The following is a 25,000-nucleotide window of genomic DNA, read 5'->3' as shown; positions in this document are numbered from 1 at the left end:
AGAGGGGAGGAGTATATTGACAGCTAGAATTCACCAAGTCAATCATTCCATACACACATATATATATATATATATATATATATATATATATATGTATAGTAGAGATGCGCGGTTTGCGGACACAACCGCGGAGTCCGCGGATTATCCGCCGATTATCCGCGGATCGGGCGGTTGAAATAAAAAAAAATTAGATTTTATCCGCGGGTCGGGTCGGGCGGTTGAAATAAATAAAAAAAATTGATTTTAAATAGATTTAGGCGGGTGGCAGTTAAACCAATTGGGAAATATATATACATAGTTAAATGTTGTTACCCACATACGAAAAACGAGCAGGCACCTGCAGCATATGCCACAACAGAAGAAGAAAAAAAAAAGAGATGGACACTTTTACGGAGCGGAGAAGGGACGCCTCGCCGGGGTCCGGGACCGAGGCCCCTTCCCCCGAGAGGGCCCCACCGGGAGCCGTAGCTGAGGTGATCCACGAGAAGGGCCCGACGCACGTCCAGGGTCACCACCGCACCGACACCCCGCCTCGTCCGCCTTCGCCGCGGCCGGCGTCACGCGCAGCAGGTAAGCAGCTTACCTGCCCGCCACCCCCGTGGCCGGGGGCTCGTAACAGGGGTCACTCCGCGCGCTCCGCCCGCGCAGCTTACCTGCCCGCCACCCCTGTTGCCGGGGGCGCGTAACAGGAATCACTCCGCGCGCAGTGCGCTCACGAAAGGGGTGGGGCTCACCCTGGTTGATATAGACAGCAGGACGGTGGCCATGGAAGTCGGAACCCGCTAAGGAGTGTGTAACAACCCACCTGCCGAATCAACTAGCCCTGAAAATGGATGGCGCTGGAGCGTCGGGCCCATACCCGGCCGTCGCCGGCAGCGAGAGCCACGAGGGCTAGGCCGCGACGAGTAGGATGGCCGCCGCGGTGCGCGCTGAAGCCTCGGGCGCGAGCCCGGGTGGAGCCGCCGCGGGTGCGAGGGACATCGCACCTCCACGCGCTTGGAGGTGCGCTCAGCGCGGCTCCCAGATGATTGCGCACTGGTGTGCGTCTGGGCCGTGACAGCGTGGCACGCATTGAATGTCTGTGCTGCATTGGATCAGTCTCCTTTCTTTAACAGGCAAAAGCTTTATAACCTCACTAATGCCTTGCATCGTCTATATTAGATATATAACAACGGGCGGGTGCGGTTCTGATTAAATGTTAGATCGGGTGGATGGCGGATGGTTGACGACTTTCTGATGCGGTTGCGGATGAAATAATTGCCTATCCGCTAGAGATGCGCGGATAGGCAATTATTTCATCCGCAACCGCATCAGAAAGTCGTCAACCATCCGCAATCCACCCGATCTAACATTTGATCAGAACTGCATCCGCCCGCCATCCGCCCGCACCCGCCCGTTGTTATATATCTAATATAGACGATGCAAGGCATTAGTGAGGTTATAAAGCTTTTGCCTGTTAATGAAAGGAGACTGATCCAACGCAGCACAGACATTCGCATGCCACGCTGTCACGACCCAGACGCACACCAGTGCGCAATCATATGGGAGCCGCGCCGAGCGCACCTCCAAGCACATCTCGCTGCCGGCGACGGCCGGGTATATGGGCCCGACGCTCCAGCGCCATCCATTTTCAGGGCTAGTTGATTCGGCAGGTGGGTTGTTACACACTCCTTAGCGGGTTCCAACTTCCATGGCCACCGTCCTAGCTGCTGTCTATATCAACCAGGGTGAGCCCCACCCCTTTCGTGAGCGCACTGCGCGCGGAGTGACCCCTGTTACGCGCCCCCGGCCACGGGGGTGGCGGGCAGGTAAGCTGCTTACCTGCTGCGCGTGACGCTGGCCGCGGCGAAGGCGGACGAGGCGGGGTGTCGGTGCGGTGGTGACCCTGGACGTGCGTCGGGCCCTTCTCGCGGATCGCCTCAACTACGGCTCCCGGTGGGGCCCTCTCGGGGGAAGGGGCCTCGGTCCCGGACCCTGGCGAGGCGTCGGGGGCCTTCTCCGCTCCGTAAAAGTGTCCATCTCTTTTTTTTTTTTTCTTCTGTTGTGGCATATGCTGCAGGTGCCTGCTCGTTTTTCGTATGTGGGTAACAACATTTAACTATGTATATATTGTAATGTTCCCAGGAACGTAGGCTCATAGACTTATTCGTTTGTCTCGTATTTATTGTAATAAGATGCAATGTAACCACACAACAGCTCCAATGTGCGTCTTTCCCGGCAAAACTCGAACTAACACTTCCTGTCAACAACGTCACTTCCCTAACTTGCCCGGAAGTCCCGCCCCCCAGCCAAAGCCATTGGCTAACACCCCGTAGCTAGCCGCTACATCATATTTCCGAATTGGTTTAACTGCCACCCGCCTGAATCTATTTAAAATCTAATTTTTTTTAATTTTAATCGCCCGACCCGACCCGACCCGACCCGCTGATAAAATCTAATTTTTTAAATTTCATCTGCCCGATTCGCGGATAATCCGCGGACTCCGCGGTTGTGCCCGCAAACCGCGCATCTCTACTATCCGCGCATCTCTAATATATATATATATATATATATATATATATATATAGATAGCTACATCCTGAAAATATGCAAACAAAACTGTGTTTAGATAATTGATACTTCAAACTTGCATAAATAAATCTTAAGGAATATAACATAACTTGGCTTCTGAGAGCTTCAAAATGTAATGAATAAAATGCAAAAGTTGTTGATAAACAAGCAATTATTTTAATAATTAGATATGGTCATTTTAAATGAATTGCTATGATCATTTAAAATTAATTATTTCAAACATGTTTATTTTAATGTATAATTCTATGGCTGGATGTAATAAGGAGTCAGAAAAAATACAAATAAAAATACAATTAATTTTGATGTTTTTAGCAAAATATAGTAAAAATGTATTCAGTTTTTTTTTTTTTAATTAACAAATATTTATTTGTAGGTAAGATAAACATAATAATACAATTTATCTCTAGTCTGGATGATTTAGTTCTTGTCACCCTGTTGTCCTCCCGTCATGAAAAAAGGCTGTCCTCACTCAGGTCTGCATGGAGCTGGAGGGGGCGTGGCTTCCAGCTCCGGCTGAAAACCGGGAGATTTTCGGGAAAATATTTGTCCCGGGAGGTTTTCGGGAGAGGCGCTGAATTTCGGGAGTTTCCCGGAAAATTCGGGAGGGTTGGCAAGTATGCCCCAGTGGGACGTCGATGTGAATGACTATGAGAAACCTTGGAGAGGACCGCATATGTGGGTAACCCCCCTCCTCTAGGGGAGACCGAATGCAATGGATGTCGAGTGGGTCTGACATAATATTGTGAGAGTCCAGTCCATAGTGGATCCAACATAATAGTAAGAGTCCAGTCCATAGTGGGGCCAGCAGGAAACCATCCCGAGCGGAGATGGGTCAGCAGCGCAGAGATGTCCCTAACCGATACACAAGCGAGCGGTCCACCCCGGGTCCCGACTCTGGACAGCCAGCACTTCATTCATGGCCACCGGACCTGTGTGTCTCCCCCTCCACATGGGAGAGGGGGGAGCAGAGGAGAAAGGAAAAGAAACGGCAGATCAACTGGTCTAAAAAGGGGGTCTATTTAAAGGCTAGAGTATACAAATGAGTTTTGAGATGGGACTTAAATGCTTCTACTGAGGTAGCATCTCTAACTGTTACCGGGAGGGCATTCCAGAGTACTGGAGCCCGAATAGAAAACGCTCTATAGCCTGCAGTTTTTTTGGGGGCTCTGGGAATCACTAATAAGCCAGAGTTCTTTGAACGCAGATTTCTTGCCGGGACATATGGTACAATACAATCGGCAAGATAGGATGGAGCTAGACCAGGGGTCAGCAACCCGCGGCTCCGGAGCAGCATGCGGCTCTTTGATCACTCTGATGCGGCTCAGCAGCTTACTTGCTGAACCCCCCAATTTTCCCGTGAGACTTCCGGATTTCAGTGCCTCTCGCAGAAAACTCCCGGGATTAATATTCACCGATTTTCACCCTTACGGCTATAATAAGGGCGTGCCATGATGGTACAACATTTGACGCCCTCTACAATCTGTATTAACAGAGTGCCAGCCCAACACTTGTTATACAACATACATCTTTTGCTTGCACACGTACGTGACAGCAAGGCATACTTGGTCAACAGCCACACAGGTTACACTGACGGTGGTCATATAAAACAACTTTAACACTCTTACTAATAATGCGCCACACTTTGAACCAAAACGAAACAAGAATGACAAACACATTTCGGGAGAACATCTGCACCTTAACACAACATAAACACAACAGAACAAACACCCAGAATCCCATGCAGCCCTGACTCTTCCGGGCTACATTATACACCCCTGCTACCACCAAACCCCGCCCCCACCCCAACCCTGCTCCTTCACACATCAACACAGCCCTGACTCTTCCGGGCTACATTATACACCCCTGCTACCACCAAACCCCGCCCCCACCCCAACCCTGCTCCCTCACACATCAACACCCCCCCCCCCCCCCCCCCCCCCCCCCCCCCCCCCCCACCCCCTCTGTGTGCGTCGGTTGAGGTGGGCGGGGTTTGGTAGCGGGGGGTGTATAATGTATCCCGGAAGAGTTAGGGCTGCATGGGATTCTGGGTATTTGTCCTGTTGTGTTTATGTTGTGTTACGGTGCAGATGTTCTCCCGAAATTTGTTTGTCATTCTTGTTTGGTGTGGGTTCACAGTGTGGCGCATTATTAGTAGGCGTGTTAAAGGTTGTTTTTTTTATACTGCCACAGTCAGTGTGACCTGTGTGGTTGTTGAACAAGTATGCCTTGCTGTTACCTACGTGAGCAAAGCGGAAGCCCCATACAACGTGTGGCTGATCAGGCACGCTAACTGAAGTGGGTGCTTTATGCTGTACCATCAAGGCACGCATGACGCTGACAAGCGCCATTCAATTAAAACCCGCGTGCCTTACCAGCTTTCAAATTCTACATAAAGGTGTGGGCAGCGTGTCTGAGACCCCTGGTTAGACATAGCACAAAGCAAAAAAAACAACTTCGTATGCAGTGTTATTTCATTTAAAATTTCAAAAAAAAATTTGCGGCTCCCATTGTTATCTATAATTTGTGAAACTGGTCAAAATGGCTCTTTGACTGGTAAAGGTTGCCGACCCCTGAGCTAGACCGTGTAGTATTTTTTACGTAAGTAGTAAAACCTTAAAGTCACATCTTAAGTGCACAGGAAGCCAGTGCAGGTGAGCCAGTATAGGCGTAATATGATCAAACTTTCTTGTTCTTGTCAAAAGTCTAGCAGCTGCATTTTGTACCAACTGTAATCTTTAATTGCTAGACATTGCCTATCAGAAAGACAACGCATGATATGCTGCATTAAAATCGAGAAGAATGAGGGAGCTTTTACAATGCTGGAAGTCAACGTATTGTCTTTACTTTACTCACTGAAGACAAAGTACGGACCACAAAGAACATAACATGTTTTTGAAATGCGAAAGGAAGCCAGTGTGCACGGAAAGAAGCCACACAACCCCAGGAAGAACATGCAAACGCCACACAAAATTCCAGAGCCGAGATTAGAACGCGAATACCAGCACTCACATTCTTGCTGAGAGACAGCGGGGCTGACCACGCGTGTGAACTGTATAGAATTGAAGCATTTTGCGGAAAGAGACAGAATGTCCACGTAATGCCTCGACTTTTCCTCCCGAAGCTACGATGGTGTGGCTCGTCAACATGGCCGACACGGACCAGCCCAGGAGGGGCTCTGGGGACGCAGCCTCGCCTCCGCCGCCGCCGCCGCCTCAAGACGGTGAGTGATTCCACGGATAAATGACATGGATTAAAACACAGGTTCTTAACCTTCATGACCTCGGGACCCAACTTATCCACTATAGAGGGGCCCGGGGCACGCTCAAATATTAACGTTGACTTAGTAATCGTACCAAGTCAATAATTACAGGATATCGAGCCTACTTGCAGTTTACACAACCTTGTTAAATGATATGAAACCAAAGATTATTATTTATTTACCACATAAACCTTAGGCTTTGGTCAGGCTGATTAGAACATTATTTACTATATAAACCTTAGGCTTTGGTCAGGCTGATTAGAACATTATTTACCACATAAACCTTAGGCTTTGGTCAGGCTGATTAGAACATTATTTACCACATAAACCTTAGGCTTTGGTCAGGCTGATTAGAACATTATTTACCACATAAACCTTAGGCTTTGGTCAGGCTGATTAGAACATTATTTACCACATATACCTTAGGCTTTGGTCAGGCTGATTAGAACATTATTTACCACATAAACCTTAGGCATTGGTCAGGCTGATTATAACATTATTTACCACATAAACCTTAGGCTTTGGTCAGGCTGATTAGAACATTATTTACCACATAAACCTTAGGCTTTGGTCAGGCTGATTAGAACATTATTTACTATATAAACCTTAGGCTTTGGTCAGGCTGATTAGAACATTATTTACCACATAAACCTTAGGCTTTGGTCAGGCTGATTAAAACATTATTTTCCACATAAACCTTAGGCTTCGGTCAGGCTGATTAAACATTATTTACTATATAAACCTTAGGCATTGGTCAGGCTGATTAGAACATTATTTACTATATAAACCTTAGGATTTGGTCAGGCTGATTAGAACATTATTTACCACATAAACCTTAGGCTTTGGTCAGGCTGATTAGAACATTATTTACCACATAAACCTTAGGCATTGGTCAGGCTGATTAGAACATTATTTACCACATAAACCTTAGGCTTTGGTCAGGCTGATTAGAACATTATTTAACACATAAACCTTAGGCTTTAGTCAGGCTGATTAGAACATTATTTACCACATAAACCTTAGGCTTTGGTCAGGCTGATTAGAACATTATTTACCACATAAACCTTAGGCATTGGTCAGGCTGATTAGAACATTATTTAACACATAAACCTTAGGCGTTGGTCAGGCTGATTAGAACATTATTTAACACATGAACCTTAGGCTTTGGTCAGGCTGATTAGGACATTATTTACTATATAAACCTTAGGCTTTGGTCAGGCTGATTAGAACATTATTTACCACATAAACCTTAGGCTTTGGTCAGGCTGATTAGAACATTATTTACCACATAAACCTTAGGCTTTGGTCAGGCTGATTAGAACATTATTTAACACATAGACCTTAGGATTTGGTCAGGCTGATTAGAACATTATTTACCACATAAACCTTAGGCTTTGGTCAGGCTGATTAGAACATTATTTAACACATGAACCTTAGGCTTTGGTCAGGCTGATTAGGACATTATTTACTATATAAACCTTAGGCTTTGGTCAGGCTGATTAGAACATTATTTACCACATAAACCTTAGGCTTTGGTCAGGCTGATTAGAACATTATTTACCACATAAACCTTAGGCTTTGGTCAGGCTGATTAGAACATTATTTAACACATAGACCTTAGGCTTTGGTCAGGCTGATTAGAACATTATTTACCACATAAACCGTAGGCTTTGGTCAGGCTGATTAGAACATTATTTAACACATAGACCTTAGGATTTGGTCAGGCTGATTAGAACATTATTTAACACATAAACCTTAGGATTTGGTCAGGCTGATTAGAACATTATTTAACACATAAACCTTAGGATTTGGTCAGGCTGATTAGAACATTATTTAACACATGAACCTTAGGATTTGGTCAGGCTGATTAAAAGATTATTTAACACATAAACCTTAGGCATTGGTCAGGCTGATTAGAACATTATTTACCACATAAACCTTAGGCATTGGTCAGGCTGATTAGAACATTATTTAACACATAAACCTTAGGCTTTGGTCAGGCTGATTAGAACATTATTTAACACATAAACCTTAGGCATTGGTCAGGCTGATTAGAACATTATTTACCACATAAACCTTAGGCTTTGGTCAGGCTGCTTAGAAAGGTATCTTTATTACACATAAACCTTAGGCTTTGGTAATGCTGATTAGAAAAGTATTTACCACATAAGTTTTAGGCTTTGGTCAGGCTGATTAGAAAAGTATATAACACATAAACCTTAGGCTTTGGTCAGGCTGCTTAGAAAGGTATCTTTATAACACATAAACCTTAGGCTTTGGTAAGGCTGATTAGAAAAGTATTTACCACATACATTTTAGGCTTTGGTCAGGCTGATTAGAAAAGTATATAACACATAAACCTTAGGCTTTGGTCAGGCTGATTACAAAAGTATCTTTATAACACATAAACCTTAGGCTTTGGTCAGGCTGATTAGAACATTATTTAGTATATAAACCTTAGGCATTGGTCAGGCTGATTAGTACATTATTTACCACATAAACCTTAGGCTTTGGTCAGGCTGATTAGAACATTATTTAACACATAAACCTTAGGATTTCGTCAGGCTGATTAGCAAATTATTTAACACATAAACCTTAGGCTTTGGTCAGGCTGCTTAGAAAGGTATCTTTATAACACATAAACCTTAGGCTTTGGTAAGGCTGATTAGAAAAGTATTTACCACATACATTTTAGGTTTTGGTCAGGCTGATTAGAAAAGTATATAACACATAAACCTTAGGCTTTGGTCAGGCTGATTACAAAAGTATGTAACACATAAACCTTAGGCTTTGGTCAGGCTGATTAGAACATTATTTTCCACATAAACCTTAGGCTTTGGTCAGGCTGATTAGAACATTATTTACCACATAAACTTTAGGCTGATTAGAAAAGTATATAACACATAAACCTTAGGCTTTGGTCAGGCTGATTACAAAAGTATATAACACATAAACCTTAGGCTTAGGTTAGGCTGATTAGAAAAGTATCTTTATAACACATAAACCTTAGGCTTTGGTAAGGCTGATTAGAAAAGTATTTACCACATACATTTTTAGGCTTTGGTCAGGTTGATTAGAAAAGTATATAACACATAAACCTTAGGCTTTGGTCAGGCTGATTACAAAAGTATTTACCACATACATTTTAGGGTTTGGTCAGGCTGATTAGAAAAAATGAGTACTAACCAAATATACTGCATAAGTAGGGACTAATGTGTAACAGACTACTATAAAAAACTGAAATAATAATGATATTATTGATAATTAACTCAACTGCAAAGTGCAAATTTAAATAAAGCTTCACCACATTAGTCATAATTTTTGCACCTAAGAAACTTAATCTTTGACTTTTGCGCCAGACTTCTTCTATTTGTTTGAGATTGTCATTACTGCCACAAGTGGTGAAAAAGTGTATTACAACCGACTATACGGACCACAGCTGAGAAACAGGTGTTTTTTTGGCGGCGCTATGGTTAAGAAACGCAGGATTAGAACACAACAGACAGATCTGGCTAACTTGTTGACGTTTACCTACAGCCGTGGCGTGCCCGGCGCCATCCAGTCCATCGCAGGACGACGGCGGCTTCTCCGTGTCCTGGGTCAGCCACCAGGAGCACCAGCTGGGGCCGCTCCAGTCCACGGACCAGAGTCGGCGGGAAATCCAGGAGATGCCGTCGGATCGTCCTCCCGTGGAAGACGACGAGGAGGAGAGTGAGTGCAACGTCGGCTTTTCTTACTCGCACCTGAGAACGTCCATTCTACGGGCCACTGAAGCTTTTAAACATTGAAGATTAAAAACCGATCCAAAGTAGGACAATATATGCTGAAGTACTAACCCTGAACAAAACATTAACATAAGCATCTCTAATAATATATCTCACCAATAATTTACAGTGGGACCTCAGTTTACAAACTTAATCGGTTCATAAGTGAAGCTAATTTCTGCACGGAAAACAATGTTAGCTTGAATAATTGGTTCCAGTACATATTTCATCTTGAACTAAGGATGCACAATATTTTTTTCCGAGCCGATACTAATACCAGTAACCTATGTACAAAACCCCGTTTCCATATGAGTTGGGAAATTGTGTTAGATGTAAATATAAACGGAATACAATGATTTGCAAATCTTTTCAACCCATATTCAGTTGAATGCACTACAAAGATATTTGATGTCCAAACTCATAAACTTTATTTGTTTTTTGCAAATAATAATTAACTTAGAATTTCATGGCTGCAACACGTGCCAAAGTAGTTGGGAAAGGGCATGTTCACCACTGTGTTACATCGCCTTTTCTTTTAACAACACTCAATAAACAATTGGGAACTGAGGAAACTAATTGATGAAGCTTTGAAAGTGGAATTCTTTCCCATTCTTGTTTTATGTAGAGCTTCAGTCGTTCAACAGTCCGGGGGTCTCCGCTGTCGTATTTTACGCTTCATAATGCGCCACACATTTTCGATGGGAGACAGGTCTGGACTGCAGGCGGGCCAGGAAAGTACCCGCACTCTTTTTTTTTTTTTTTTACGAAGCCCCGCTGTTGTAACACGTGCAGAATGTGGCTTGGCATTGTCTTGCTGAAATAAGCAGGGGCGTCCATGGAAAAAGACGGCGCTTAGATGGCAGCATATGCTGTATGTACCTTTCAGCATTACCGTATTTTCCGCACCATAAGGCGCCCTGGGTTATAAGCCGCGCCTTCAATGAACGGCATATTTCAAAACTTTGTCCACCTATAAGCCGCCCCGTGTTGTAAGCCGCATCTAACTGCGCTAAAGGAATGTCAAAAAAACAGTCAAATAGGTCAGTCAAACTTTAATAATATATTAAAACCAGCGTGATGTGGGCGCGCATGGAATCGTATATCAACATGGACGAAGCTGCGTGAAAAAAGCCACCCGGCCTCTTCGCGTAAACTTAAACTTACCTAAACCACTCGCTCATCTTTTCTTCATCCATCCCTTCGAGTTACCTTTTATGATGACGCCAGCTGGAAAGGTCTCTTTTGGCAAGGTCTTCCTTTTGAATATCACCATGGGTGGAAGTTTCTGGCCATTAGCATGGCAAGCTAGAACCACAGTGAAGGATGACTTCTCATTCCCTGTGGTGCGAATATTCACCGTACGTGCTCCCGTTGTATCCACAGTGCGGTTCACAGGAATATCAGTTGCTGTGAAATAGTAATCCGTGTGCGGATGGAGAGATTGCGTCTTTTCATGAACCGGATCCCTGTCGCTTAGTAGGAGCCATTTTGTGGTCTTTACAGATGTAAACACACAAAGGAAATGAAACGTACGGTGATATCCGCGCGCTTTTTCTTCTTCTACGCGGGCGGGTGGTTGCTTACAGTAGAAGAAGAAGCGCTTCCTGTTCTATGGGGGCGGGTGCTTACCTTGGCGGTTGCTTGCGTAGAAGAAGAAGCGCTTCCTGTTCTACCGGGAAAAAAGATGGCGGCTGTTTACCGTAGTTACGAGACCGAAACTTTATGAAAATGAATCTTAATATTAATCCATATATAAAGCGCACCGGGTTATAAGGCGCACTGTCAGCTTTTGAGAAAATTTGTGGTTTTTAGGTGCGCCTTATAGTGCGGAAAATACGGTAATTGTTACTTCACAGATGTGTAAGTTACCCATGCCTTGGGCACTAATGCACCCCCATACCATCACACATGCTGGCTTTTGAACTTTGCGTCGATAACAGTCTGGATGGTTCGCTTCCCCTTTGGTCCGGATGACACGATGTCGAATATTTCCAAAAACTATTTGAAATGTGGACTCGTCAGACCACAGAACACTTTTCCACTTTGCATGAGTCCATCTTAGATGATCTCGGGCCCAGAGAAGACGGCGGCGTTTCTGGGTGTTGTTGATAAATGGCTTTCGCTTTGCATAGTAGAGCTTTAACTTGCACTTACAGATGTAGCGACCAACTGTGTTTAGTGACAGTGGTTTTCTGAAGTGTTCCTGAGCCCATGTGGTGATATCCTTTAGAGATTGATGTCGGTTTTTGATACAGTGCCGTCTGAGGGATCGAAGGTCACGGTCATTCAATGTTGGTTTCCGGCCATGCCGCTTACGTGGAGTGATTTCTCCAGATTCTCTGAACCTTTTGATGATATTATGGACCGTAGATGTTGAAATCCCTCAATTTCTTGCAATTGCACTTTGAGAAACGTTGTTCTTAAACTGTTTGACTATTTGCTCACGCAGTTGTGGACAAAGGGGTGTGCCTCGCCCCATCCTTTCTTGTGAAAGCATTTTATGGGAAGCTGTTTTTATACCCAATCATGGCACCCACCTGTTCCCAATTAGCCTGCACACCTGTGGGATGTTCCAAATAAGTGTTTGATGAGCATTCCTCAACTTTATCAGTATTTATTGCCACCTTTCCCAACTTCTTTGTCATGTGTTGCTGGCATCACATTTTAAAGTTAATGATTATTTGCACACACAAAAAAAAGTTTATTAGTTTGAACATCAAATATGTTGTCTTTGTAGCATATTCAATTGAATATGGGTTGAAAATGATTTGCAAATCATTGTATTCAGTTTATATTTACATCTAACACAATTTCCCAACTCATATAGAAACAGGGTTTGTATATGTTTTTTTAAATGTAGATTTAACTGTAGTTTGTGCACACCTGGAAGTAAGAAAGAGTCAATCAAAGGTGGCTTTGACAAACTGTACCTGTAGATTTGTCCTAACCAAGTATGGTGAAGATAGACAGATAGATAGTACTTATTGATTCTTTCAGGAGAGTTCCCTCAGGAAAAATTAAAATTCCAGCAGCAGCGTACAGAATTGAGATCGAATTTAAAAAGTAAATAACGGGGGTATAAATGGAAACAAAATAGAAAAATATTACAATAAAAATAAAAAGCAACAATGAGAATGAAAATGTAACAGTAAAATAAGAATATAACAAGAGAAACTAGGCAGCAGTGACCATGTTCTGAAAAAGTATTGCACTGTTATTGTTTGCAGAGAGGAGTTGTACAGTCTAATGCAGGGGTGCTCATTACGTCGATCGCGATCTACCGGTCGATCGCGGAGGGTGTGTCAGTCGATCACCAGCCAGGCATTAAAAAAATAGTCCTAAAAATGAGCGATCATAAATCTTCACTATGACGTCACTTTCGTCACTTGATTGACATTCACGGCACCCGAGGGTCTTCTGAGATGACGCTGGCTGCTGCCAGCTCATTAAAATGACCGACCGGAAGGCGAGAAACACTTTATTTCAACAGACTCTGGCGCCGTACCTGTCGTCAAAACTCCAAAGACCGACTGCACAGTTGCACAGTTGCGCTACCAAAACAAGAGTCTCAGAAAGCTGGCGTGCACAAGCTAGCAAGCTACGGAGTTTGCCGACAATGTATTTCTTGTAAAGTGTATACAAAGGAGTACGGAAGCTGGACAAATAAGATGCCAAAAACCAACCACGTTCATGTGGTATTGGACAGAAAGGAGGACTTTTTTCTCCTCCATTCGAAAATGCAGACGTTTTTAGCACCACTGTCTGATTCCAATCAATGCAAGTCATCAGAATCAGGTAATACACCAACTTATATTCTTGTATGAAAGAAAGGAATCTATATGTGTTAAACATGCCTGTATTATCTTTAAACACCTTAACTTGTTAACAATATTAACTACATGTGTTAAACATGCTTGCATTATCTTTAAACACCTTTAACTTATTAACAATATTAACTATATGTGTTAAACATGCTTGTATTATCATTAAACACCTTTAACTTGTTAACAATATTAACTATATGTATTAAACATGCTTGCATTATCTTTAAACACCTTTAACTTGTTAACAATATTAACTATATGTATTAAACATACTTGTATTATCATTAAACACCTTTAATTTATTAACAATATTAACTATATGTATTAAACATTCTTGTATTATCATTAAACACCTTTAATTTATTAACAATATTAACTATATGTGTTAAACATGCTTGCATTATCATTAAACACCTTTAACTTATTAACAAAAACATATATTTTATATATAAGTAAACATAAAATATATATATGAATGAGGTAGATCCCCACGACTTGATCAATTGAAAAGTAGCTCGCCTGCAGAAAAAGTGTGAGCACCTCTGGTCTAATGGCTTGTGGGACAAAGGAGTTTTTGAGTCTAGTGAAAATAACATGGATAAATGAGTGAAGCTTCTGTCCTGATTAAGGAGAGGTTTTGTTTACTGTATTTTTCGGTACCATAAGGCGCATTTAAAATCCTTTCATTCTTTAAAATAATCGACAGCGTGCCTTACAACCAGAGGTGGGTAGAGTAGCCAGAAATTGTACTCAAGTAAGAGTACTGTTACTTTAGAGATTTATTACTCAAGTAAAAGTAAGGAGTAGTCACCCAAATATTTACTTGAGTAAAAGTAAAAAGTATGTTGTGAAAAAACTACTCAAGTACTGAGTAACTGATGAGTAACATACACACTCATATATATATATATATATATATATATATATATATATATATATATATATGTATATATATATATGTATATATATATATATGTATATATATATATATATATATATATATATATATATATATATATATATATATATATATATATATATATGTATACACACATACATACATATACATTGATATATACAGTATATAATTTATATGTATTTATTTAGCTGTTTTTGTTTACATATTAAAGGTGTTTTAATGAATATACAAGCATGTTTAACATATAGATTCCTTTCTTTCATGAAGACAAGAATATAAGTTGGTGTATTACCTGATTCTGATGACTTGCATTGATTGGAATCAGACAGTAGTGATGATAACGTCCACGTTTTCAAATGGAGGAGAAGAAAAGTTCCTCCTTTCTGTCTAATACCACATGAAAGTGGTTGGTTTTTGGCATCTTATTTGTCCAGTTTCCATATTCGTTTTTATACACTTTACAAGAAATACATTGGCGGCAAACTCCTTAGCTTGCTAGCTTGTTTGCGCTGGCTTTCGGAGACTCTTGTTTTGAAAGCGCAGGCGCGATGGAGCGGCACTTTTATTGTGAAGACAGGAACGTCCTCATGTGCGGTCAGTCTTTAGGCTTTTGACGGGATGTACGGTTGAAATAAAGTATCTTTTTTCCTTCACACTTTTGATTGATTGATTGAAACTTTTATGATTAGATTGCACAGTACAGTACATATTCCGTACAATTGACCACTAAATGGTAACACCCCAATACGTTTTTACACTTGTTTAAGTCAGGTCATGTGACCTCCTGGCTCTGTTTGATTGGTCCGCCGTCACCAGTGACTGCATCTGATTGGTGGAACGAAGTGAAACGTCACCAGTAAGGCAGGCACCTTGAAGGTCTGTCTGACAGACCAAAACAAACAAAGCGTGCATTAACAGATCGATAAAAATTAGTAGCGAGTAGCGAGCTGAATGTAGATAAAAGTAGCGGAGTAAAAGTAGCGTTCCTTCTCTATAAATATACTTAAGTAAAAGTAAAAGTATGTTGCATTAAAACTACTCTTAGAAGTACAATTTATCCCAAAAGTTACTCAAGTAGATGTAACGGAGTAAATGTAGCGCGTTACTACCCACCTCTGCTTACAACCTGTATTATTTCTGGTTGTGCTCGCCGACCTTGAAGCAATTTTGCTTGGTACATGGTGTGATGATTAAAAAGTCAAGTTAAGTGCGCTAATTACAAGTCGAGGCTCGGGAAGCGGGAGCGAGCTCCGCCCTCAATGTGGCGTTCTTTTGTCGCCAGGGGGCGTCAAGCTGGGGCTGGGAGACTTCATCTTCTACAGCATGCTGGTGGGAAAAGCCTCGGCCGCCGCCAGCGGCGACTGGAACACCACGCTGGCCTGCTTCGTCGCCATCCTCATTGTGAGTCGCTTATTATCGGGCGACGCCTTGTCGTCGGTGTCTTGATGTCAGCCGTGTAACCCCCCTCCCCCCCCGCAGGGCTTGTGTTTGACCCTGCTCCTGCTCGCCATCTTCAAGAAGGCGCTCCCCGCTCTGCCCATCTCCATCTTCTTCGGCCTGGTCTTCTACTTCGCCACGGATAACCTGGTGCGACCCTTCATGGACCAGCTGGCGCTGCACCAGTTCTACATTTAGCCACGCCCCTTTTTCTACACCTCGCTTTTTCCACTACTGCCCCCTCCCTCCGCCCCCCGGGGGGGAGGCCATTTATTATTATCATTAAAGTTCCGCCGAGGTGTCGACTTGGCACCTTGCGGTTTTTTTCATCCGGTCTCAGGCACTACACAGACTTCAGACTCCCAGTGGGACTCTTCCCCACCCAGTCTGACCACTACTGGGGCAGCAGGTGCCTTGCTCAGGGACACCAGGAAGTTGAGGCGATTGAACGAGCTCCTCCCTCGCGCATAACGGACCACGTTCAAATCCCACGTTGGTACATTTCACTCGAGTCACTCTGGGGAGGTCAAAGTTCAACCAGCGACCTGTTAGCCTGAGTTGTAGGAGGTCCAGTGCCTTGCTCAGGGGCACCTCAGTCCCACGGTTTTTTTTTTTAAATTGCTTTCCTCGGGATTCAAACCTGCAATCATTCGCCCCGGTGCTGTTCCCGACTTCCTGCGTCCCACAGGACCCTCCACTCGTGTCCCGCCGCGTATGCAGAAGAAGAAGAAATCAGTAGTTACATGATGTCAGCCGCACTGACGCCATTTTTGTCTTTTGAGGAAATATTTGGAGTGACTTTGCTTCTTTTTTCTTTTTGGTCTGTTCTTTACGTGTATATGTCAGTTATGCAAATGTGTTCCTTTTTTTAAATAAAGACTGAAAATGTGAATGAGCCCCCACCGGCCAATTTATTAGGTACACAAGTGTCAGGTTCAAACACTATTAAACAAGACAAGAAGCAAAGAATTAAACCGAGACAGAATTCAATTGCGCTCAATTTGAGGAGAGACGTGTGGACATCTGTACCCTTGCACAGTGTGTTGCGTTTTGGACCAGTTGTTCCTCCCAGGGAATTCAAGTCACAATTCGCTCCCAAGCTCTTTACGACACTTAAAGCTGAGTTGAAAAACCACCAGAGACAGAATAGGTATTTTGTTGTATATTTTCAAAGCTTTGCCAATATACATTTTTAGACCAGTCTAACCCTAGAACATTCTATTGCGCCTCCCAAAAATGGTCTGTCTTCCCAACGCCAAAAACCCCTCTTTCCTTCCCTCTCCCTAACCATAATACAAGCACAACGTCTCCCTAGTCATAATACATTCCAAAGAACTCAAGGTTAACACACACAGTTTACTTGCTGACAGAGCATCAAGAGAAGAAATGGAAAACACGAGCTGTTTTCAAATATGACTAAGAAATGAAAGAAGTACAACTTAAATTCGGATATACAGGTAAAAGCCAGTAAATTAGAATATTTTGAAAAACTTGATTTATTTCAGTAATTGCATTCAAAAGGTGTAACTTGTACATTATATTTATTCATTGCACACAGACTGATGCATTCAAATGTTTATTTCATTTAATTTTGATGATTTGAAGTGGCAACAAATGAAAATCCAAAATTCCGTGTGTCACAAAATTAGAATATTACTTAAGGCTAATACAAAAAAGGGATTTTTAGAAATGTTGGCCAACTGAAAAGTATGAAAATGAAAAATATGAGCATGTACAATACTCAATACTTGGTTGGAGCTCCTTTTGCCTCAATTACTGCGTTAATGTGGCGTGGCATGGAGTCGATGAGTTTCTGGCACTGCTCAGGTGTTATGAGAGCCCAGGTTGCTCTGATAGTGGCCTTCAACTCTTCTGCGTTTTTGGGTCTGGCATTCTGCATCTTCCTTTTCACAATACCCCACAGATTTTCTATGGGGTTAAGGTCAGGGGAGTTGGCGGGCCAATTTAGAACAGAAATACCATGGTCCGTAAACCAGGCACGGGTAGATTTTGCGCTGTGTGCAGGCGCCAAGTCCTGTTGGAACTTGAAATCTCCATCTCCATAGAGCAGGTCAGCAGCAGGAAGCATGAAGTGCTCTAAAACTTGCTGGTAGACGGCTGCGTTGACCCTGGATCTCAGGAAACAGAGTGGACCGACACCAGCAGATGACATGGCACCCCAAAACATCACCCAACCATGCAAATTTTGCATTTCCTTTGGAAATCGAGGTCCCAGAGTCTGAAGGAAGACAGGAGAGGCACAGGATCCACGTTGCCTGAAGTCTAGTGTAAAGTTTCCACCATCAGTGATGGTTTGGGGTGCCATGTCATCTGCTGGTGTCGGTCCACTCGGTTTCCTGAGATCCAGGGTCAACGCAGCCGTCTACCAGCAAGTTTTAGAGCACTTCATGCTTCCTGCTGCTGACCTGCTCTATGGAGATGGAGATTTCAAGTTCCAACAGGACTTGGCGCCTGCACACAGCGCAAAATCTACCCGTGCCTGGTTTACGGACCATGGTATTTCTGTTCTAAATTGGCCCGCCAACTCCCCTGACCTTAGCCCCATAGAAAATCTGTGGGGTATTGGAAGGAAGATGCAGAATGCCAGACCCAAAAACGCAGAAGAGTTGAAGGCCACTATCAGAGCAACCTGGGCTCTCATAACACCTGAGCAGTGCCAGAAACTCATCGACTCCATGCCACGCCGCATTAACGCAGTAATTGAGGCAAAAGGAGCTCCAACCAAGTATTGAGTATTGTACATGCTCATATTTTTCATTTTCATACTTTTCAGTTGGCCAACATTTCTAAAAATCCCTTTTTTGTATTAGCCTTAAGTAATATTCTAATTTTGTGACACACGGAATTTTGGATTTTCATTTGTTGCCACTTCAAATCGTCAAAATTAAATGAAATAAACATTTGAATGCATCAGTCTGTGTGCAATGAATAAATATAATGTACAAGTTACACCTTTTGAATGCAATTACTGAAATAAATCAAGTTTTTCAAAATATTCTAATTTACTGGCTTTTACCTGTATATTTTCAAAGCTTTGCCAATATACATTTTGAGACCAGTCTAACCCTAGAACATTCTATTGCGCCTCCCAAAAATGGTCTGTCTTCCCAACGCCAAAAACCCCTCTTTCCTTCCCCCTCCCTAGCCATAATACAAGCACAACGTCTCCCTAGTCATAATACATTCCAAAGAACTCAAGGTTAACACACACAGTTTACTTGCTGACAGAGCATCAAGAGAAGAAATGGAAAACACGAGCTGTTTTCAAATATGACTAAGAAATGAAAGAAGTACAACTTAAATTCGGATATATGTAAAATATCTGCCTCCGACAAGTGTCATTACGTTCTGCCAAAAGATTACACGCCTCCTTTTATTTGGACCGTCCCTAACCACCTGGCCAAAGCTGTTTCTAAAGGACAAAGGTCGTAAACAGTTCACAGAAAAGGTCAGTTCAAAAAAGAGATTTGTAAAACAGTTCAAAAAGAGATCCGTAAAACAGTTCAAAAAGAGGTCCGTAAAACAGTTGAAAAAGGAGGTTCAAAAAGAGGTCGTCTGGAAATTGGGCAGATCCTGCCTTCTCTCCGCTTTGTAGTCCTTGGCTTAAAACAATATATTTCTGTTGATTACCATACATGAAAGAAAACAGAAAACCCTTCATGTTGCTTTCCCCCTTACACAGTGGAGTTTTACACCGGGCCCTCAATGTAACACAAAGTTTTTGTGATAACTTCGAAACAATTATTCTAACAACAAGGACTGTGCAACAATATTTAAAAAGTAGGGCTGTCAAACGATTCAAAATATTTAATCGTGATTAATCGAATTTTGTTCATAGTTAACTCAAAACTAGAGATGTCCGATCATTTTTTTTGCCGATATCCCGATATTGTCCAACTCTTAATTACCGATTCCGATATCAACCGATACCGATATATACAGTCGTGGAATTAACACATTATTATGCCTAATTTTGTTGTGATGCACTAAACAATGTAACAAGGTTTTCCAAAATAAATCAACTCAAGTTATGGAAAAAAATGCCATATTTATTATTGAAGCCACAAAGTGCATTTTTTTTAACATGCCTCCAAAACAGCAGCTTGGAATTTGGGACATGCTCTCCCTGAGAGAGCATGAGGAGGTTGAGGTGGGCAGGGTTTTGGGGGTGGGGAGTAGCGGGGGCGTGTATATTGTAGCGTCCCGGAAGAGTTAGTGCTGCAAGGGGTTCTGGGTATTTGTTCTGTTGTGTTACGGTGCGGATGTTCTCCCGAAATGTGTTTGTCATTCTTGTTTGGTGTGGGTTCACATATTTGTAACAGTGTTAAAGTTGTTTATACAGCCACCCTCAGTGTGACCTGTATGGCTGTTGACCAAGTATGCACTGCATTCACTTGAGTGTGAAAAGCCGTAGATATTATGTGACTGGGCCGGCACGCAAAGGCAGTGCCTTTAAGGTTTATTGGCGCTCTGTACTTCTCCCTACGTCCGTGTACACAGCGGCGTTTTAAAAAGTCATACATTTTACTTTTTGATACCGATAATTTCCGATACTACATTTTAAAGCATTTATCGGCCGATAATATCAGCAATCCGATATTATCGGACATCTCTAATTTTTGACAGTCAAATCCTGATCGTAACAATCCACATTTTGTGCAATTTATATGTAAAACTGGTATCTAAATACAATGTAGCTCCTCCTCTGAATGCAAGTGCTCCTACAGCAGGAATACAAAATTTGTATTCCAACAAAACACAAAAATCTGGCAAGACACCAGGTATTTAAAAAAAATTTTAAATGTCATTAAAAGCTTTTTGTGTTGAGCTATTTAAAAAAAAATAAAAAAGCATAATATTAAAACAAAAACATAAAAATGGTTTGGTATATCCTTGACAGATTTAAATTGTCAAGGATATACTTCAGATTAAAAATTGTATCTATCTGCGATTAATCATGATTTGTTTTGAGTAGAGATGTCCGATAATATCGGACTGCCGATATTATCGGCCGATAAATGCTTTAAAATGTGATATCGAAAATTATCGGTTTCAAAAAGTAAAATGTATGACTTTTTAAAAGGCCGCTGTACAGAGTGGTACACGGACGTAGGGAGAAGTACAGAGCGCCAATAAACCTTAAAGGCACTGCCTTTGCGTGCCGGCCCAATCACATAATATCTACGGCTTTTCACACACACACACAAGAGAATGCAATCCATACTTGGTCAACAGCCATACAGGTCACACTGTAACACACATATTCATGACACTAGGAATGCAAGCAATGGCTATTTGGCACTTCCTGCTCCCAGGACCAATCCCCTCAAACATACAGTCATGTATAGATGTACATCATTCTGGAATGGGTTGCCATCTCACATTAATCTCTCACAAAGTAAATTGTCATTCAAGACAGCTTTGAAGATACACTTTTTAATACTGGTTTTAACTAGCTTTTTATCTTATGTTGTATTTTTCCATTGTATAATGTCCGGCAATGCATGTATTCTTTGTATTTTAATTTTGTATGCTCCTATATGGACCCCAGGAAGACTAGCGCAGTCGCCTTGGCGTCAGCTAATGGGGATCCATTCAATAAACAATAAACTGAGGGTGGCCGTATAAACAACTTTAAAACTGTTACAAATATGCGCCACACTGTGAACCCACACTAAACAAGAATGACGAACACATTTCGGGAGAACATCCGCACCGTAACACAACATAAACACAACAGAACAAATACCCAGAACCCCTTGCAGCACTCACTCTTCCGCATACTTGCCAACCCTCCCGGATTTTCTGGAAGACTCCCGAAATTCAGCGCCTCTCCCGAAAACCTCCCGGGACAAATTTTCTCCCGAAATTCAAGCGGAGCTGGAGGCCACGCCCCCTCCAGCTCCTTTCCCACAATATAAAGAACGTCTACAATAAAGCAGTCCGTCTAAACAGCAATGTTGTGACACTCTTAAACGGGACAATACTGCCATCTAGTGCATTTGATGAAAGCGCTTTTGTGCGTGCCACACAGCAATGCATATTCAGAGAGGGTGTTCAGCATGGTTAGAAAGATAGTGACAGAGAATAGAACAAGGATGGACAATTCAACCCTTAACTCAACAATGAGTAGATGAGTGTCATGTGTGTGTATATGTGTAGATAAATGAACACTGAAATTCAAGTATTTCTTTTATTTATATATATATATATATATATATATATATATATATATATATTTATTTATATATATATATATATATATATATATATATATATATATATAGCTAGAATTCACTGAAAGTCAATTATTTCTTATATATATATATATATATATATATATATATATATATATTTATATATATATATATATCCATCCAGCCATCCATTTACTACCGCGTATTCCCTTCATGGTCGCGGAGATATATATATATATACAGGTAAAAGCCAGTAAATTAGAATATTTTGAAAAACTTGATTTATTTCAGTAATTGCATTCAAAAGGTGTAACTTGTACATTATATTTATTCATTGCACACAGACTGATGCATTCAAATGTTTATTTCATTTAATTTTGATGATTTGAAGTGGCAACAAATGAAAATCCAAAATTCCGTGTGTCACAAAATTAGAATATTACTTAAGGCTAATACAAAAAAGGGATTTTTAGAAATGTTGGCCAACTGAAAAGTATGAAAATGAAAAATATGAGCATGTTCAATACTCAATACTTGGTTGGAGCTCCTTTTGCCTCAATTACTGCGTTAATGCGGCGTGGCATGGAGTCGATGAGTTTCTGGCACTGCTCAGGTGTTATGAGAGCCCAGGTTGCTCTGATAGTGGCCTTCAACTCTTCTGCGTTTTTGGGTCTGGCATTCTGCATCTTCCTTTTCACAATACCCCACAGATTTTCTATGGGGCTAAGGTCAGGGGAGTTGGCGGGCCAATTTAGAACAGAAATACCATGGTCCGTAAACCAGGCACGGGTAGATTTTGCGCTGTGTGCAGGCGCCAAGTCCTGTTGGAACTTGAAATCTCCATCTCCATAGAGCAGGTCAGCAGCAGGAAGCATGAAGTGCTCTAAAACTTGCTGGTAGACGGCTGCGTTGACCCTGGATCTCAGGAAACAGAGTGGACCGACACCAGCAGATGACATGGCACCCCAAACCATCACCCAACCATGCAAATTTTGCATTTCCTTTGGAAATCGAGGTCCCAGAGTCTGGAGGAAGACAGGAGAGGCACAGGATCCACGTTGCCTGAAGTCTAGTGTAAAGTTTCCACCATCAGTGATGGTTTGGGGTGCCATGTCATCTGCTGGTGTCGGTCCACTCTGTTTCCTGAGATCCAGGGTCAACGCAGCCGTCTACCAGCAAGTTTTAGAGCACTTCATGCTTCCTGCTGCTGACCTGCTCTATGGAGATGGAGATTTCAAGTTCCAACAGGACTTGGCGCCTGCACACAGCGCAAAATCTACCCGTGCCTGGTTTACGGACCATGGTATTTCTGTTCTAAATTGGCCCGCCAACTCCCCTGACCATAGCCCCATAGAAAATCTGTGGGGTATTGTGAAAAGGAAGATGCAGAATGCCAGACCCAAAAACGCAGAAGAGTTGAAGGCCACTATCAGAGCAACCTGGGCTCTCATAACACCTGAGCAGTGCCAGAAACTCATCGACTCCATGCCACGCCGCATTAACGCAGTAATTGAGGCAAAAGGAGCTCCAACCAAGTATTGAGTATTGTACATGCTCATATTTTTCATTTTCATACTTTTCAGTTGGCCAACATTTCTAAAAATCCCTTTTTTGTCTTAGCCTTAAGTAATATTCAAATTTTGTGACACACGGAATTTTGGATTTTCATTTGTTGCCACTTCAAATCATCAAAATTAAATGAAATAAACATTTGAATGCATCAGTCTGTGTGCAATGAATAAATATAATGTACAAGTTACACCTTTTGAATGCAATTACTGAAATAAATCAAGTTTTTCAAAATATTCTAATTTACTGGCTTTTACCTGTGTGTGTGTGTATATATATATATATATATATATATATATATATATATATATATATATATATATATATATATATGAAATACCGGTACTTGAATTCTATCTGTAAATATACTCCTCCCCGCCCCAACCACGCCCCCCGCCCCCACACCCCACCTCCCGAAATTGGAGGTCTCAAGGTTGGCAAGTATGCTCTTCCGGGACGCTACAATATACCCCCCCCCCCCCCGAAGAACCAAAGATTGACAGTTTTTGAGAGTCGGCACTCAACCTGAGATCGTTCACGATCTTTTAAAGGGTTCTGTGGTTCACCCTAAATCCAGACTGGAACTTTTTTTTAACAATCAAATAGTTGTTTAAAAACAAGTGTTTACCTAAAACTGGTACGTTTGATGCTGATCTGTAATTATGGAAATTGTCAGCATCTCCATCGCTCTTGTTGAGCGGGGCTCTCACCACTGCTGTTTTAAAGACCAATTTAAGATGTTTACAGGCTCCTCTCTCAAAGAAGCATAAAATCTTCGCACTACTCGGTGGGGATTGATCTCGGGCAGGGATGAGGCGTTTGTTAGGGCGCCGAGAATGTGTTTATGACGCTTCTGTGGCATTTCAAATGTAATTGTGGCGGGCAGCCACATGAAATGAACGTATGGGAAGAACTGAATCATCGATAGCCACAAAATTAGACGGTGGAGGAAGTAGCAAGACCAAAACAACGTTTAATGGCTTCTTCTGAAGTTTCATTAGAACGGATCCCGTGGTTTTTGCATGGCGGCTGGTGATTGTAGTTCCTGATTGTTGAAATACCAAGACCTGTCCTTGGTTCTAATCGTGGACGTGAAGGGTCTGCAGGTCAGGCTTGAGTTGGTCCCAGAAGCTGAGGACTTGCTCCACCAGCAAAGGTTAAACGACTCACGAGGGATCCTCAAGGAAGCGTGTTTGTGTGGGCGAGAAGCCTCCCAGGATAGAGCCGCTAAGGGGATTATGGAGCCGAGGATTAGACTCGGGAGTAACCACGCAGACGGCAGAAGCAGACCAAGATGCCCAAGGACAAGCTGGAGAGCCTGGTGCGGCGCATGGAGGAGACCCTGTCCGAGATGGAGCAGCTGAAGGCGCACTGCGGCCGGCAGAGCGAGGAGCTGAGCCAGCTGGTGGTGGAGCTGCGCCGGGAGAACCAGGAGCTGG

The 25,000-nt window shown here is 42.3% G+C and overlaps 1 protein-coding gene across 1 annotated transcript in view; it reads left to right on the top strand.

Annotated features, from left to right (window-relative positions):
- The window catches only part of psen1 (presenilin 1), a 54,065-nt gene extending 37,399 nt beyond the window's left edge, over positions 1–16,666 (top strand). Inside the window, exons 8-11 of the mRNA XM_061987636.2 lie at positions 5,693–5,791; positions 9,368–9,541; positions 15,620–15,738; positions 15,817–16,666. Coding sequence (XP_061843620.2) covers positions 5,693–5,791; positions 9,368–9,541; positions 15,620–15,738; positions 15,817–15,972 — 548 coding nt within the window. The 3' untranslated portion in view covers positions 15,973–16,666. The remainder of the gene's footprint in view (positions 1–5,692; positions 5,792–9,367; positions 9,542–15,619; positions 15,739–15,816) is intronic.
- The last annotated feature ends 8,334 nt before the right edge of the window (positions 16,667–25,000 follow it).

The sequence above is a fragment of the Nerophis lumbriciformis genome, linkage group LG26 (assembly GCF_033978685.3).
Source record: "Nerophis lumbriciformis linkage group LG26, RoL_Nlum_v2.1, whole genome shotgun sequence".
Lineage (NCBI taxonomy): Eukaryota > Metazoa > Chordata > Actinopteri > Syngnathiformes > Syngnathidae > Nerophis > Nerophis lumbriciformis.
Note: the sequence above shows the minus strand (reverse complement) of the source record. Positions and strands in the feature narration are given on the sequence as shown.